The 15,122-nt window shown below is 37.6% G+C and overlaps 2 protein-coding genes across 5 annotated transcripts; one reads left to right on the forward strand and one right to left on the reverse strand.

Annotated features, from left to right (window-relative positions):
* Positions 1 to 1,829: 1,829 nt before the first annotated feature.
* Positions 1,830 to 7,632, forward strand: LOC140888217 (protein TPX2-like). 4 transcript variants are annotated; one of them, XR_012152075.1, is made up of 18 exons: positions 1,830 to 2,179; positions 2,536 to 2,691; positions 3,446 to 3,535; positions 3,769 to 3,925; positions 4,172 to 4,286; positions 4,573 to 4,629; positions 4,885 to 4,982; positions 5,101 to 5,176; positions 5,239 to 5,319; positions 5,436 to 5,522; positions 5,689 to 5,741; positions 6,113 to 6,185; positions 6,274 to 6,336; positions 6,416 to 6,478; positions 6,710 to 6,787; positions 6,870 to 6,914; positions 7,018 to 7,148; positions 7,221 to 7,632. XR_012152075.1 is itself a non-coding variant. In XM_073295911.1 (18 exons), the coding sequence occupies exons 1-17, from the start codon at positions 1,990 to 1,992 to the stop codon at positions 7,099 to 7,101; spliced, it is 1,539 nt and encodes a 512-aa protein (XP_073152012.1). In that variant the 5' UTR covers positions 1,830 to 1,989; the 3' UTR covers positions 7,102 to 7,148; positions 7,221 to 7,632. The 4 variants fall into 4 exon arrangements, 3 of the variants coding, with proteins under 3 accessions (XP_073152012.1, XP_073152018.1, XP_073152015.1); XM_073295911.1 differs by having other exon boundaries at positions 7,045 to 7,148; XM_073295917.1 differs by having other exon boundaries at positions 5,260 to 5,319; positions 7,045 to 7,148.
* Positions 7,629 to 9,974, reverse strand: LOC140888209 (guard cell S-type anion channel SLAC1). Its single transcript, XM_073295902.1, has 3 exons — positions 9,445 to 9,974; positions 8,491 to 9,296; positions 7,629 to 8,218 (listed from the first exon to the last, which is right to left on the reverse strand). The coding sequence occupies exons 1-3, from the start codon at positions 9,958 to 9,960 to the stop codon at positions 7,858 to 7,860; spliced, it is 1,683 nt and encodes a 560-aa protein (XP_073152003.1). The 5' UTR covers positions 9,961 to 9,974; the 3' UTR covers positions 7,629 to 7,857.
* Positions 9,975 to 15,122: the final 5,148 nt, after the last annotated feature.

A 15,122-nucleotide genomic window follows, 5' to 3' on the forward strand; every position in this document is an offset into this window, starting at 1 on the left:
AAATAGAGATTTTATTCCTTTTTAAGGGTATTTTAGATATTTCGTCTTTGGTTGAACCAAATTAATTTTAATTCAGTTACTTCCTACTAGTTCTCATAAATCAAGTAATTTTAGGGTCTACTTGTTATCGCTAAAAATAAAAAACGTTACCAACTTTTCGTTTTAAAAAATATGTTTGGTTTCTTTTTAAAGCTCAAATCCACTTACTTTAAGTGGAATCAAGAAATTAGTGAGATGTTGATTCTGTTTCTATAAAAGCGATTATAGTAAAAATTTAATATCCGAATATCCTATCTATCAAACACCACTTTGATAATTTTCAACTTTCCCAAATCTTCATAATCTATAAATTATCAATTCTAGTAAAAGCAGAAGATGCACACACTCTCTTAAAATATTGATTAGTCACGCCTGTACACGCGTTGCATGTAATTAAAATATAAATATTATGTATTTTATACATATATATATATTTTGGTTTCAAACTAATTTAATTATTTAAATTTGAAAAAAAGATGAAGACACAAAAATGGAAAAAAATCATGGACAAATAAAATTTTAAATAGAGATAGAGATTTTATTCCTTTTTAAGGGTATTTTAGATATTTCGTATTTGGTTGAACCAAATTAATTTTAATTCAGTTACTTCCCACCAGTTCTCATAAATCAAGTAATTTTAGGGACTACTTGTTATCACTAAAAATAAAAACGTTACCAACTGTTCGTTTTAAAAAATATGTTTGGTTTCTTTTTAAAGCTCAAATCCACTTAATTTAAGTGGAATCAAGAAATTAGTGAGATGTTAATTCTGTTTCTATAAAAGTGATTATAGTTAAAATTTAGTATCCGAAAATCCTATCTATCAAACACCACCTTGATAATTTTCAACTTCCCCAAATCTTCATAATCTATAAATTATCAATTCTAGTAAAAGCAGAATATGCACACACTCTCTTAAAATATTGACTAGTCTGCACACGCGTTGCGTGTAATTAAAATATAAATATTATGTATTTTATACATATAATATTTTTTTGGTTTCAAACAATTTTAATTATTTTAAATTTGAAAAAAAGATGAAGACACAAAAATGGAAAAAATCATGGACAAATAAAATTTTAAATAGAGATAGAGATTTTATTCTTTTTTTAAGGATATTTTATATATTTCGTCTTTGGTTGAACTAAATTAATTTTAATTCAGTTACTAAGTGGTGCTCTTTTTTAATAATATAATAAAATATGGAATTATTCCATTTCAAGTAATTCAATCCAAATTTTATATGAAAATTTTATATGTTCATATTAGCTACTTATAAGGATAATGTGGAATATTTTTTTTAAATCACACGATGCTTGTTATATATAAAATAGAAGCAAGTGTAGACGTAGATACACTACTATTCATTTAATTTGAGCAATGCTACAGGTACAACGAAACTTGTACAACAATGCTTACATCATATACAAAAAAAATTATTATCAAATATCATGATACATTGAATACAAAATCTCACGATATAATGTCAAAGTCTCACGATATAATAGTAAAATTTAGTAATATAATTTTTATAAATATCGTTTTACGATATAGTATTGTACATTTTGCATTATCCATCTAATTATTATCAAATAGGATTGAGCTATTGCCTATTGGGTGTCTCCGCGTTAATAATGATGATGCAATTATCATTTATCTTAAATTCAAGAAACTCTTGCAAGGGACAAAATGGTCAGTCAGTTGAGGGAAAAAAATAACATTCGGATCCAACCATACCCGTGATATTGCCCCAACTATTCAAATTTCCGGATCCTGAAACCTCACCGCTCTCTCTGCTCTGTTCGCCCAAAAACCGAAAATACTATTAGTACGCACAGTTTTTCCCTTCTCTCGCATTTCAACAAATCGATACTTCAGTTTTCAGCTTTTTCTGAATCCATTCACAGTCCCGTGATTCTCCAGCCGAAGCGATTTTCGCATTGGCCAGAAATGGAGGAAGAGATGGTGGAGGATGCTGCCAATGATGATATTGTGGAGTACAGTTTCACGGCGTATGAGATTGATCTCGACTATGAGTATGACGCCGCTCGCTTTTTCGACTTCTGCCGAGCCGAGTCGAGTCTGGAGGCGCGCCAAGCTGAAGTCTGGTTCCACTCCGCCGGAAGCTACCCTCCTTCTCGTAACGGTCTTCTTTGTCTCCACACAAATGTTTTGCATTTTCCGATATTAAGTCTGACGAGAGGTGCACGGTTCTTTTTTTTTTTTTTTTTTATAGTCACGCACACCTTGCGATGAAAGTGTAATTTTTGGATTTCTTCAATTTTGTTTTTTGTAAAATTTAATCTTGTTCGAACTTTTGGTAACTTGAGGCACTGGCTGCAAAGTAACTCTGTTGTATAGGGTTAACTATTTGTTTTGTGATGAAGTGCGTGAAGCTATGAGCGGCATTTTTTTTCCAGCTGTTTGAGCTATCGAATGCTTGCAATGTTATTTATTGGGTTCAAATTAACTACCTCCGGCAATTTTCTTTTGCAGCTTTTGTCGCAAGGTTGGTACCTAGAGATGAGATGTCGATGGAAGATATCAGCATCTGCCCCAGCGCTAAAGATATTGAGAACATGCACTATACTGAATGTGACTCTGATATTGAGGGAGTCGAAGAAACTTTGACCGAGGACATGAGCTACCGAGGTTTGTCTAATCATGTTTTCATCAGACATGTTTTATTTGCAGCATGAATTACGCTATTAAAACAAATTTAGAACCTTGTGAATCTATTGGCGACTCTTTGTAATGCGGATTAATTTTTACCCTCACTACATGCTCACGAGACACTTGAATTTTCATAGGTCCTACATTTAAAGCTTTTTTAGTTGACTAGGCGGACACTCGTAGTTTTCTGAGTTTAGCTCTTGATATATGAAAGGATATTGGCAAAACATTGTTTGATTATTGATTCCGGATACACTCGCTATAACAATCTATCCTTCATACAATTGCCTAATTTCGATCCCTGCTTAGTTTAGTTCTAATTCAACCAGTTTGATGGCTGCCATAGATTTTTCAACTTGATTATAACAGGAAAACCACTACTCTCTTCATATTCAAAGTTCACACTAAGCTCAGAAAGGGGTTAAGATTTGCATGGTGTAAGCAGGAGAGGACCCCAGATTCCGATTTTAGGGGTAGAGCTGCAACTTAAACTGATTAACGATATCAATACATTATGTTGCTACGGTGTAATCTATTGCAACACAAACATTTAAGCAAAAGGATATTGGGGAAATGAATTATGTTCTTTTGGCTACTTTTATTTTTATTATTATTATATTTTATTCTTTTTCTTTTTCTTTAGATGACAAGATTCTGTCGTTCAATTTATTATACCCGGGTATTGATGTTATCTGTTGAGACTTTAACATAACTACATAACTTCATCATTTAGATGGAGAAGGGCAAGACAATGGAACTTGCACCACTCTACAAGATGCTAGCGGTCAGAAGTTTCAGAATCCAAACAAAAAGTTACCCTCAGGTCTTCTTTCCACCTTGCCTTTTACTTAAATGAAGAAATTTCAATTTTTCTATGTAATGTTTTTCTAGTATTTTACCCATGCTTTATTTTAACGTAATTTAGCTTCAAACAAATTGGTTATCCTTTCTTAATAAAGGATCTCAGAAGATCTCCTTGCATAAATGGTCTAGACTTTTGTTTTTCTGTCATCAAAATACTTTTCCATGTCTTCTCCTAATGCTGTATCTGTGCAGGATTAACCCTTTTTAATCACATGGTGGACAATAGTATATCAAAGACTGAAACCAAGTCGTCAAAGAAGCCATCTTTCCCAAGGAGTTCAACTCTTATGAAGCCAACGGCAAGTCAATTGGCCAAGCAAAATGGTCCTTTCCTGACTGGTTATCCTAGGTGATTATTCCTCATTAATGCAATTAAATTATGTCGGCAGATTCACCATAGCACTTTAAGTTTTAGAAAATCCAGGCTTCTTCATATTTGTCTCTTATAATTGCCAAGTAGAACTGGATTTTGCTAAGTTGCTTGACCATAAAGATAATCATATCATTCAAGTATTGAACATTGTCGGCCACAGGAATCCATCACTTGGTAAACTATCATGTGTCATGATTGCTTGATGATATTTTTTTGTTCAAGTGTCAGGTCAACTACATCATTCGTAGAGAAAACGGCCAAAAGCTCAGGTACCACATCTACGGTCGAGAATCAAGCTGCAAAAAGACAAAAGCTTGAAAATGGTCATCTTCGCAAGGTATGGATATGGATAAATTTCTTGTCAGATAGCTAGTTCAGTTTTTAATTTTTCTTCACTTGTTTTTATGGCTCTTGTTTAAAAAATAGATACCTTGATGTCCTGCTATTGAAAGTATTAATGAACTCTCAGGTATTATATTGGTTTGCCTTGTCTATCTGGTGTATGTCAGAGCTGAAGCAGTTTCAGCTACTTTGTCTGCTTGATAAGTTCCCAAATAGTGTAGTGACTATGAAATTATTTATTTCTTTGAAGGTTTCTTAAACTCTATCTCCTCTCAATACAGGTTGTGGATGCAATGCAGCTGCAGCAAACTAGTTATGTCCACAAGGCACCAAATCAGGTGTGTTAAATGCATTTGAAAGAATAATTTATGAGTCTTAAGATGGTCTAGATCCTCTTAATGAATTGCTGCATTTCGAGTATAAAGTACATTATGCAGCTTCTTTTTCTGCCATTATCTGCTTGATTTAAGAACTGTTATAGGAAATGAACATAGGGTGTGTAGGAACTCTGTTTCATCCTTTAGAATGAGTTGTGTTTCTACAATTGAATTGCTGCAAAGATGTGGATCTAGTTCTTTTAAATGATTTGACAGGGTGGATTACTGGATGGAAACAGAACTCATTCTAAAGGACGAAACACAATTTCTAGAGACCCCGATCTTGAGACAGCACGCAGGGCTCTAAGAACAAGGTTGGTTTGGTCAATTCATGCAGCATTTATGTTATTAAGTTTATGTGCGCTAGGGTGCTGTAGTGTGAGATTTTACTCTATGGGGTTTTGAGTGTCCTGCTCGATGGTCGAGTTTCAGGTCAAAATATAACAAAGAAGCCGAATATGTGCCATCAAAATTTCCTAGATTCAAAGCTCTTCCTCTAAACAGAAAAGTTGGTATCTTTATTATCTTTTATAAGGGTTGACCAATTTCAGATTATAAAATGATGTTCAGATTCATATCTTACATTTTCAGATTCTCGAGACACCTTCGTTTCTTCCAAAGAGAAGCCCTCCTTGTCCAACAGATTTTCAAGTGAGTAGTAAAAACAGGTTTCTATTCAGCATTCTCTGTCAAGGTATTTTTGCTGATAGAATATAGAACTTACACGCGTAGTTGGATGTTGAATTTTCCATGCGACTTACATTTAGGAATTTAAATTGAAAACGTCAGAGAGGGCTATGCTCCACAGCTCAGCTGTTACAAAATCCACAGTCCTGTGCCAACAGTCTGCTAAGGTTACTAAAGTTAATGCACTCAATTTATCAATATCAAGGCTTTTCTTACTTTGTTCTTTGAGGTCATTGTATTGATTGGGATAGGCTTATCCTAAATCTGGTGTGGTGCATAAACATTAATTTCAGTTGAGATTATGCGATGTTCATTACTGTCTTGTTGTCGCAGGCCTCACATAGATTTATGGTGACCTCAGAACGTGGAAACCGAGAACTTGCTAGGTAGTACAATGGGATTTTTAAGTTTGGTCGTGGCTTATTTTCCTAGTTCTTGATATGACGTTGAGTAATTGCTATTTGCTTTAGTTGGTGTCATGGTGAAATTGACTCTTCAACATATTTTCACTCTTTTTAATCTTTTTCGTAGTTAGGTTTGTTTCTTATGGTTTATTGATGGACACTGTCATCTTATTGTTATTAACCTGCGCATGCTGTTTTCTTCATTGGAATGCATGCTTGTCAGATCTTTCGATGTTCTAAAGTTTTCACTACTTTTGGACTGATTTTGATGTTTGTTTCAGTTTTTAAAATGTTTCATGGCCACCTTTAACCCTTCTTGCACATTAAATTTTGTGCTTTATTTTTGGACCCAGCCTTATGAATGCTTCGAAGCCAGAGGCTTGTGGGTCATCCCATGGCTTAAAAGCTCTTACCCTTAACAAGAAGGTAATGCCTTAGGAAAAAATGTCAAACCTGTATATTTTTACAAGCACTAAAGGTTTGATTCATATTATTATCTTTACTTTGGTTTTAGATATTGAGAAGCAAGGAGGATATTGGAGTTTTTCACCATAAGAAGGAATTGAATGTGCCTTCGGTAATTACCATGAAATCCCTGTTATAGATATATCTGATGTGTAAAACTGCAGCAATAACTTGCCTTGCCTACATCACAGGAGTTCAATTTTCCCACAGACAAGAGGTGCCATCATAATCCTCCGATTGAACTTTTCAGCCAGGTGAAGTTATGAATAACTGTCCGCTTGGTATACACTCATCCTGCTCTTCACCGCTGCTTCATTTGAACTGTTTTCAAGAAGCATTTATGAATTGTTTGACTGTCAGTTTACATCTCCTGCTTTCATTCTTCAGCAATTCATTTTTGTGCACAGTATTTCTGATTTCATCGACCAATTAAATCATGGAAAGAACGTACATTATGACTTCACATTTCTCTTTTTGCAAAGCAGCTTTCTCTTGCACCTGAAACACAACCAAGTACCAATCTTGGGTCTCAACTGCCTCGGTCTACAAGCATAATAGCCAAGGTTCCTTGATGTCCTTTTATTATGTTAAGAATTTTAAAACACGAGTTTGAGATTTCTTATGAAGAAAGTGATTCGTTAACAGGGTTCAAAAGAGAATAGATGGGGTTGCTTCCAGCAAGGAAATGAGGTAAATTATGGCCCCTTATTGTGTCACTTAAAATGTTATATTTAGTTCTTAATATGCTTTTGACTTTTTGATTTCACTTGACTAATTGTATAATTCATTACAGAGTTATCTTCCTGTTAAACAATGACAGATTAAACAACCATCAAAACTAGAACTGTCCCTGTTTGAAGGAAAAGCAGCAATTTGATGCCCACGAGGGAAAAATCGAACACTACTGACATTAGATAATAGCTGGTAATGTAATTTTTCCTTTAGATAAGTTATAACTTGAAGTTTAGGTTTACATCTAAAATCATGCTGTATCAGGAGAGAGCATTGGCTAAAATCTTGAAAGAGAACATCAAGCTTCAATTGTTTCACCTTTTGATTGAAGTTGGCAAATCTCTTCAGTCGGATCTTGGTACCTCTTTGAATCTGGTCTCGAAAAATTGAGCCCCCTTCAGGGAGGATGAAGAAATTGAAATACCCAAGCATATTATAAAAGCAATTTTGTTACCCCGCAAATACTAATATTTGTCGTGGGGAATTTTTTACTTTGGAACATACAGCAATATAATCCTTTTTGCTTTGTCAAATCTTTCTTTCCAGAAAAGAACTGTATAGCTAGACAATCTGTTCAATATTCAATAAAGTTGACCATGCAGTTACCTCAAATTTTGCCACTGTTCTGTCATCTGTGGGCTAAACTTTTTCTGTCATCTGTGGGCTAAACTTTTTGTGCTCCAATGAAACATATACAGTTCGAATGAATAATGGTAAGGTAAGATAATTATACTAATGAGCATACTCGTTGCGACAATATTTCCTTTTGTTGATTTTCATCTTCGAATTCTTAAACTATTAATGAAATGAATATCCCCAATATTTTCTAAGCATACATTTCCTTTATGTTTTCATTTTCTATTGTACTGATTAGATATTTGACACCTATGTCTTGCCTGACTTATTTCTCGGCTTCATTATCCTTGACTTCTGAGTTGTGCTTTCCATTAGCTGAACCAAATGAAAGGGGCATTTGCTTGGTCCATCGCCTTATATCATACGTCTTTCTTACGAGTTTCTTCTCCCTCCCTACCTTTCTCTTTGTTATGGCAATGGCCACATCGTTAGGGAACAATGTTTTCCACACTAGAGCATGAAGAAGAGTTGAAATGAATAATATAAACACCATTGTTGATGACATGAATGAGAGTGTCAAAGCTAGCCCTTGGCTTATTACAGAAGGGACTTGTTCTGCATATTTGATAGTTGCTATTGAAGCCGTTGTCATTGGAAAGGTGTAGGACCACCATGCCACTGAAAACCTGTCAATACCATAATATATTTTAGTATAGTTGTAACATCATAATCCAAAAGTATAGATGTTAAGGCTAGATTGTTCTAATTTGATAAACTTCATTAGTTAGTTCTTTAAACAATTTCTGATGATTATGATGAAATTCACCTAGTATGAAACCACTTTCTAATTTTCGGTTGAAATTAGAGGTCTCTCTCATTGCAATTTTAAATGTCAATCTACTGACGATCGTTAATAAAACTGGATTTTAATTGATTTTTTTACGTTTTATTTGATTACCTGAATCCCCTGAAGAAGTTGATCCTCACAATCAGTGAACAATAGAGAAACAAGGCAATGAAGTAACAAGTCCTGGCCAAGCCATCAAATTCACCATAAAGAGCACTCCATGCAATGCTTGCTGCGGCTGGAGTAGCAATAAACATAGAATAAACAGGGTGCAGCTCCTTAGGCAACGCTTCACTTGTAGGCAATCTTTGATACAAAGTCACAAACACAACAAGATAATGTGCGAACCCTACAGCCCACAAGAACTTCCCTGCCTCCTCCCACCCCACTTTTGCTGCCAAAATCGCCCCAACGAAGTTGCCCACAACCGAAAGATGGGAAGAAGGATTTGCAACTTTACTCAGGCGACTTTTCCCCCCTGAAATCCATTGCCCGTATATTTTCAAGTCAAGAAACATGATAGGTGCCATGAACACGCACCAGATGACGGGATGCAGCATGTTTGGTGCTACAACAGGTGGAGCACCGATTGCCAAGAACATGCATACGACCCAAGGAGCAAAGAAGAAGTTGACTCGGACAGGATGGAAGTATTCTCTCCTCACGGCTTCGAAATAGAATATGCACTTTAGTGTGTAAGTGATAAATACTAGAAGAAGCACTAATAAGGCTAGTAGCCAGATTGATAAGTTGATCAAGGGTGAAATGTGGAGGAATTTGGTGGCTGGACTTGTCGATAGACAAAGCCAAAGAATGGCCTGGCTACTTAGCCCCAGACATATACCAAAGCAACCGATAGGGAACCGAAGTAGGAAGGGCCATTTTTCATCCTTGGGTAGAAGTATGTCCTCAGACTCCTGCAAAACAAGTGTGTTAAAAATTATTACTAGTAAACTAAGCCTTTCGAGTTTCAAGGTAGATCACGATTTTGTTTGGGACAATAGGGAGTTATACGTGCCATTGTCCATTCCAAACAAATAAAAAGACAGAGCACAATATATGTACCTTGATTTGGTCTAGTTCAGGTCCTGCAAGAGCAGCAAAGTACCTTCCAGCGGGGACACTTTCATTCACAGATTCCTCAATCCCACCTAATCCATCACTTTGCTCAACGTTAATCCCAGTGTCCCTTTTAAATGGTAACCTTGAATTCTGCCTAACGAGACCAGATCTTGTTCTGAAAATATTGAAGTCCGCTTTCTTTCTTTCCGCACAACCAAATCCTCCAAAACTTTTACCACTTCTTGCCAATGATTGCCTCTCCATTTTCTCCTTCTGCTCTCTGTTGAACGCCGAAAAACCAGTTTCCAGGGAAACTTGCCTGCTGAAACTCCGATAAGGTTTCCTCCATTCTCGAATTCTGATTGGTTTGTTGAACTGTCTTTCTTCTTTTGCACCCCCTGTTTTTTCTGTCTCATTTTCTTGATGTTCATGCTCTTGCTCTTCTTCTTCTTCTGGCACTTCATGGATATCAACAAAATGTGTATCAAGTGATCTTGGGAAGGTACTTACCATTTCCATGTTCACCCTGAATATGAATATATGATCTCAAAGCTACTGAGTTCAAGTTTCATATACAAGTGATCACTATATATCATTCACTTTTGAAGGGTCACGAGAACAAGGATCTTGGTGGTGGTAGATTACTTGTAATTCCAAAGAGAAATTAATGGTGTTTTTTTTTTAAATTTTGGTGCCAAAAGCGGCTTTATTATAAGGGTTTCTCGTGAACGAAAATCAGCCATCTGTGGTTCAAAGGTATGGCAGCAAATACAGGTGTTCCACTTTATCTTCTATTTGCTGTAAAGCAGAGGGAGGGAGTTTTCTATTACACGGGTTTGAATACAACATTTAGCCAATAAGGCAAGCTTGTGGGAATATGCCATCTTTGATCGTTATGCACACGATATATATTTTATATTTTCAAAAAGATTTTTTGGCAGTTACTCTTAGCAATACTGAATGTATCTCGATATAATTAAATTATGTGAGTTCTTATATTTTAATTATATTATATTACAATATATAAATGTAGATATATTAGTTGTGTAATCAAGTTAGTTAATGAATCAGTTACAATAGTTACACTGATCTTGTATATAAGATTGTACAACTAATCATCTCAATACAGTTTTATTTTCCTTCATCATTTGTAATACGGCATCAGAGAGCTTCCGCACCCTACTCTCTATCTTCTCGATCGTTCATCATCATCAACAGCATCTTCTTGATTGATTTTCCAATTTTTTTTTTCAAGATTCATGACAAATCCTATTCCTTCTGTTTGACATACACCTCCACGATCGACCATGGATGATCCGATGAGCCCATATTATCTTCATCATTCTGATAATCCGGGCTTAGTTCTTGTTTCGCAGCCACTCACCGGCGATAATTTCACTTCATGGAACAGATCAATGAAGATTACTTTATCTGTCAAGAACAAGCTGGGATTTATTGATGGATCAATTTCCAAACTTGCTGATTCTGAAGTCAATTTGCTCAATGCTTGGAATAGAAACAACAACATTGTGATTTCATGGCTGCTCAATTCCGTTGGATATATCAGCAAATATTTTGTTTGTGGAATCGGCCGTAGATATTTGGATTGATCTTGAAGATCGTTTTCAGCAGAGTAATGGTCCTCGCATTTTCCAACTCCGGCGTGATTTAGTTTCTCTTCGTGAAGGTCATGATCCAGTCAGTGTATATTTTACTAAACTCAAATCTCTCTGGTAAGAATTGAATCATTTTCGCCCTATATGTTCTTGTGGTAAGTGCATCTGTCATGGTGTCAAAAACATTGATGCCCATTTCCAAATGGATTACACTATGGCTTTCTTGATGGGTCTTAATGATTCATTTGCGCATGTTCGGAGTCAGATACTACTTACAGATCCATTATCACCAATTAATCGTGTTTTTGCTCTAATTGTCCAAGAGGAGCGCCAAAGGGTGATTGGAAATCCCATTAATGATAATTCCGGGAATAACATTGTAGTAACCCAGATTCTATTTTAAGATAATAATATGATAAACATGATTAATGGTTAGTAATTAATCATTTTCGGAGTGTTATTGGACTTCGAAAGAGAATTTGGGTTTTTGACTTTGGGCCGGATCGGAAGCTCCGAACCCAGATCGGAAGCTCCGATCCCAGCCACTTCGGAAGCTCAGCGGAAGCATAGAGATCGGAAGCTCCGATCCTGGAACGGACGTTCCGATCTCCAGCTGCCAGCAATGCTCGATGACTCAGCCGCGAGTTTTGACAAGTGTTGGACGTAGAGCAGATCGGAAGCTCCGATCGGGCGATCGGAAGTTTCGATCCTGGCGTGTCACACATGCACGCAGTGAGCTGGATCGGAAGCTCCGATCCTGAAATCGGAAGTTCCGATCCTGGCTGGGAATTTTGCCTATAAATAGGGCTCGTTCGATTTCATTTTGAAATACGAATTCCCGAGTTTCTTTCTTCAGTTATATAGTGTGAGTTATACACTTGAGGGCCCTATCGGTTATAATAGAGGTTCTGAAATAACCAAGGTGTGGTTATAGTCATCCGGGACTAGCGACTCCAAAGGGCTAACTACGAACGAAGGTATGGTCCGGGAATCTATTTAAGTTTTGGGAGTACTTATTAGCTTAGTTAAGGCTTATAGAAATTATGTAGTGATACGGTGAACTTTTGAATATAGGCTTGAAACCTAGGATCCTATTATACTTGAACTAGCCTAGAGGTACGTACACATTGACTGAGATTGCCAGCGAGTATACATGTTTATATGTTGCATTTATTTGGCATTATTATATGGCATGATATATGATTTACCGCTTTCTATATTCATATGTCATGTGCATATACACGTTGAGCCTATACCTTGTTATACCTGACTATAGAGCCGCTCAGCTCTATACTCGATAGTCTGTCACTGAGAGTACCGCGATGGTGGGGGCATTTATGTCTGTCTACTCTGGTGTACTAGACGAGTGTGGTTGCACCCAGAGGTTGATCCGTGCGGTGGCAGCACTCATGTGGCGCCGGTTCTGAGCATGACTTTTCAGATGACCCTGTACCAGTCATCATGTTGCATGCATTATATACATATGTTTACTCATGTCTATGTACTGGGCGTTAGCGCTCACGTCCTAGTTGTTATCTTGGACACCCTATTCCATGGGGCAGGTCGCAGGATGGACGGAGCTGGTAGTTCAAGGCAGGACTAGGGAGCAGGAGCCTTGATGATTTTACTATACAGCAGGATTCGATATAGCTGTATAATGTTTACTGTTTAAGATTTCGATTTGGTTGTATCACTACAGATTTAAGCCTGGATTATGTTACTAAGCTGATATGTAAATTATGGTTTTGTTTCCGCATGTTTTACTTTGTTTTGCTGTATTAAGTTTAATGCATGCTATTAGTTGCCAGTTAGTAGGTGATACCATGCAGGGTCACTACATTTTTTTGTATCAGAGCATGCTTAGATTTTGGGATTAGTACTTGGGATTTAGTTTAGTCTTGAGTAATTCTTGCGCATTTGGGATTTTAATGTGCAATTCTTTTCAGGATATGGCTGACGAGAGTCACGATAGTGTTGGCCAGGGAGGGGGTCATCATCATCGTCGCCATCATCATCATGATGATCAACATCGTCATCATGAGGGTAGACGTCGCTACTCTATCAATAAGTTCATGCAAGTAGGACCGAAACCCTTGGTGGGAGGCGAGAATCCTGAACAGGCGAGGAGTTGGATGTCTAAACTCGAGAGTACTTTTCGTGCTTTCGATTGTACTGAGGATCAGAAACTAAAAGTTCTAGAATTTGTTCTAGAGGATCGAGCACGTTTTTGGTGGGATGCCAAGGCTGCTCAGGCACGTACTGAGTGAGGACAGGTGACTTGGGGGGATTTCTGTCGGAAGTTCCAGAAATTGTATTTTCCTCCGGCTGTTCGCCAAGCACGATCGATGGAGTTGCTTACTCTGAGGCAAGGATCAATGACTATTGATCAATATCAGCAACGATTTCTTGATCTGCTACCTTTCAGTCCTCATATCAATGAAAGTGATGCATCGAAGTATGATATCTTTCTACAAGGTTTGAACCAAGATATCTACTCACAGGTTGTCGTCTGTGATGACCCGGTATCTTTTGAGACTTTGGTGAACCGTTGCCGTCTTGTGGAGACTAGCAACAGGCGGGCACAATTGATGATGCTAGGAAAGCCTAGTGGATCTTTTGAGCCTCGAGCTCAATCTGTTGTACTATCTGGACCTACGTCTTCTTCTACTCCTACTACTTCATCTGGATCTCGTGGTTCACGAGGTATGTTCCGTTTTGGGAAGAAGAAGAAGAAGGAGGAGTTTTGTAGTCATTGTGGAGGGAAGCATCCTGCAGCTTCATGTCGGAGAGCTACTGGTGCTTGTTATATTTGTGGTCAGCAGGGACATCTGCGGAGAGATTGTCCTCAGCGTATGAGTTCTGCTAGTGGATCGGGATCCCAGGTTGGATCTTAGGATTCTATTGTTCCATGTCAGCAGCCAGCACCACAGAGTTATTCTGGTTATCGTCCCTAGACTCAAGGGCAGGTGTTTGCTCTGTCTCAGGAGCAGGCTACTGAGGGAAGCGATCGCATGTTGGCAGGTACCTTTCTGTTATGTGGTATTCCTGCACTTGTATTAATTGATACTGGAGCATCGCATTCCTTTATTTCTAGTCGCTTTGTTAAGAGACATAGATTACCTTATGTATCATTAGATATGGATTTAGTTGTATCTACTCCGTTGGAGCAAGAGATAGTAACTAAGCGTCTAGTGATGGGTTGCCTTCTGGAGTTTGAGGGTAATATGTTATCGGCTAATTTGATGAAATTAGCGATGGCAGATTTTGACTGTATCTTGGGAATAGATATGCTGACTTTATATCACGCTACTGTGGATTGTTATCAGCGTCTGGTACAGTTTCATCCGATTGAGGGTGATAGCTGGTATTTTTATGGTGAGGGTGCGCGACCTCCGATGCCACTTGTTTTGGCTCTGAAGGCATGTCATGTCTTGGAGTCAGGTGGGGAGGGCTACCTCATCTATGCAGTTGATATGTCCACGAGTAGTACGGGTATTGATCAGTTACCGGTTGTCAGCGAGTTTCCTGATGTATTCCTTGATGAGATTCCTGGTTTTCCTCCGGTGCGAGAGGTTGAATTTGGTATTGATTTAGTACCAGGAACTACGCCTATATCCCGAGCACCTTATCGTCTGGCACCGTCAGAGATGAGGGAATTGAAACAGTAGCTACAGGATCTGCTTGATAAGGGATATATTCGTTCGAGTGTTTCTTCGTGGGGAGCACCTGTTTTGTTTGTCAAGAAGAAGGATGGATCGATGTGATTGTGTATTGATTATAGGCAGTTGAATCGTATCACCATCAAGAATAAGTATCCTTTGCCGCGGATTGATGATCTATTCGATCAACTACAGGGTACTTCTGTTTATTCTAAGATAGATCTGAGATCTGGATACCATCAAATGCGGATACGAGACTCAGATATATCTACGACTGCTTTTAGGACCAGATACGGGCATTATGAATTTCTGGTGATGCCATTCGGTTTGACGAATGCACCGGCAGTCTTTATGAATCTGATGAATCAGATATTTCGAGAGTATCTGGATAGATTTGTCATCGTCT

This window comes from Henckelia pumila, chromosome 1 (genome assembly GCF_033568475.1).
Source record: "Henckelia pumila isolate YLH828 chromosome 1, ASM3356847v2, whole genome shotgun sequence".
Taxonomy (NCBI): Eukaryota; Viridiplantae; Streptophyta; class Magnoliopsida; order Lamiales; family Gesneriaceae; genus Henckelia; species Henckelia pumila.

Coding starts and splice junctions, on each gene's coding strand:
- LOC140888217 (XM_073295911.1), top strand. CDS start 1,990: ATGGAGGAAGAGATGGTGGAGGATGCTGCCAATGATGATATTGTGGAG. Junction 5,320..5,435: donor CTTGTCCAACAGATTTTCAA/GTGAGTAGTAAA, acceptor ACTTACATTTAG/GAATTTAAATTGAAAACGTC. Junction 6,788..6,869: donor CTACAAGCATAATAGCCAAG/GTTCCTTGATGT, acceptor ATTCGTTAACAG/GGTTCAAAAGAGAATAGATG.
- LOC140888209 (XM_073295902.1), bottom strand. CDS start 9,960: ATGGAAATGGTAAGTACCTTCCCAAGATCACTTGATACACATTTTGTT. Junction 9,297..9,444: donor CTGAACTAGACCAAATCAAG/GTACATATATTG, acceptor CTTGTTTTGCAG/GAGTCTGAGGACATACTTCT. Junction 8,219..8,490: donor AACTTCTTCAGGGGATTCAG/GTAATCAAATAA, acceptor TGGTATTGACAG/GTTTTCAGTGGCATGGTGGT.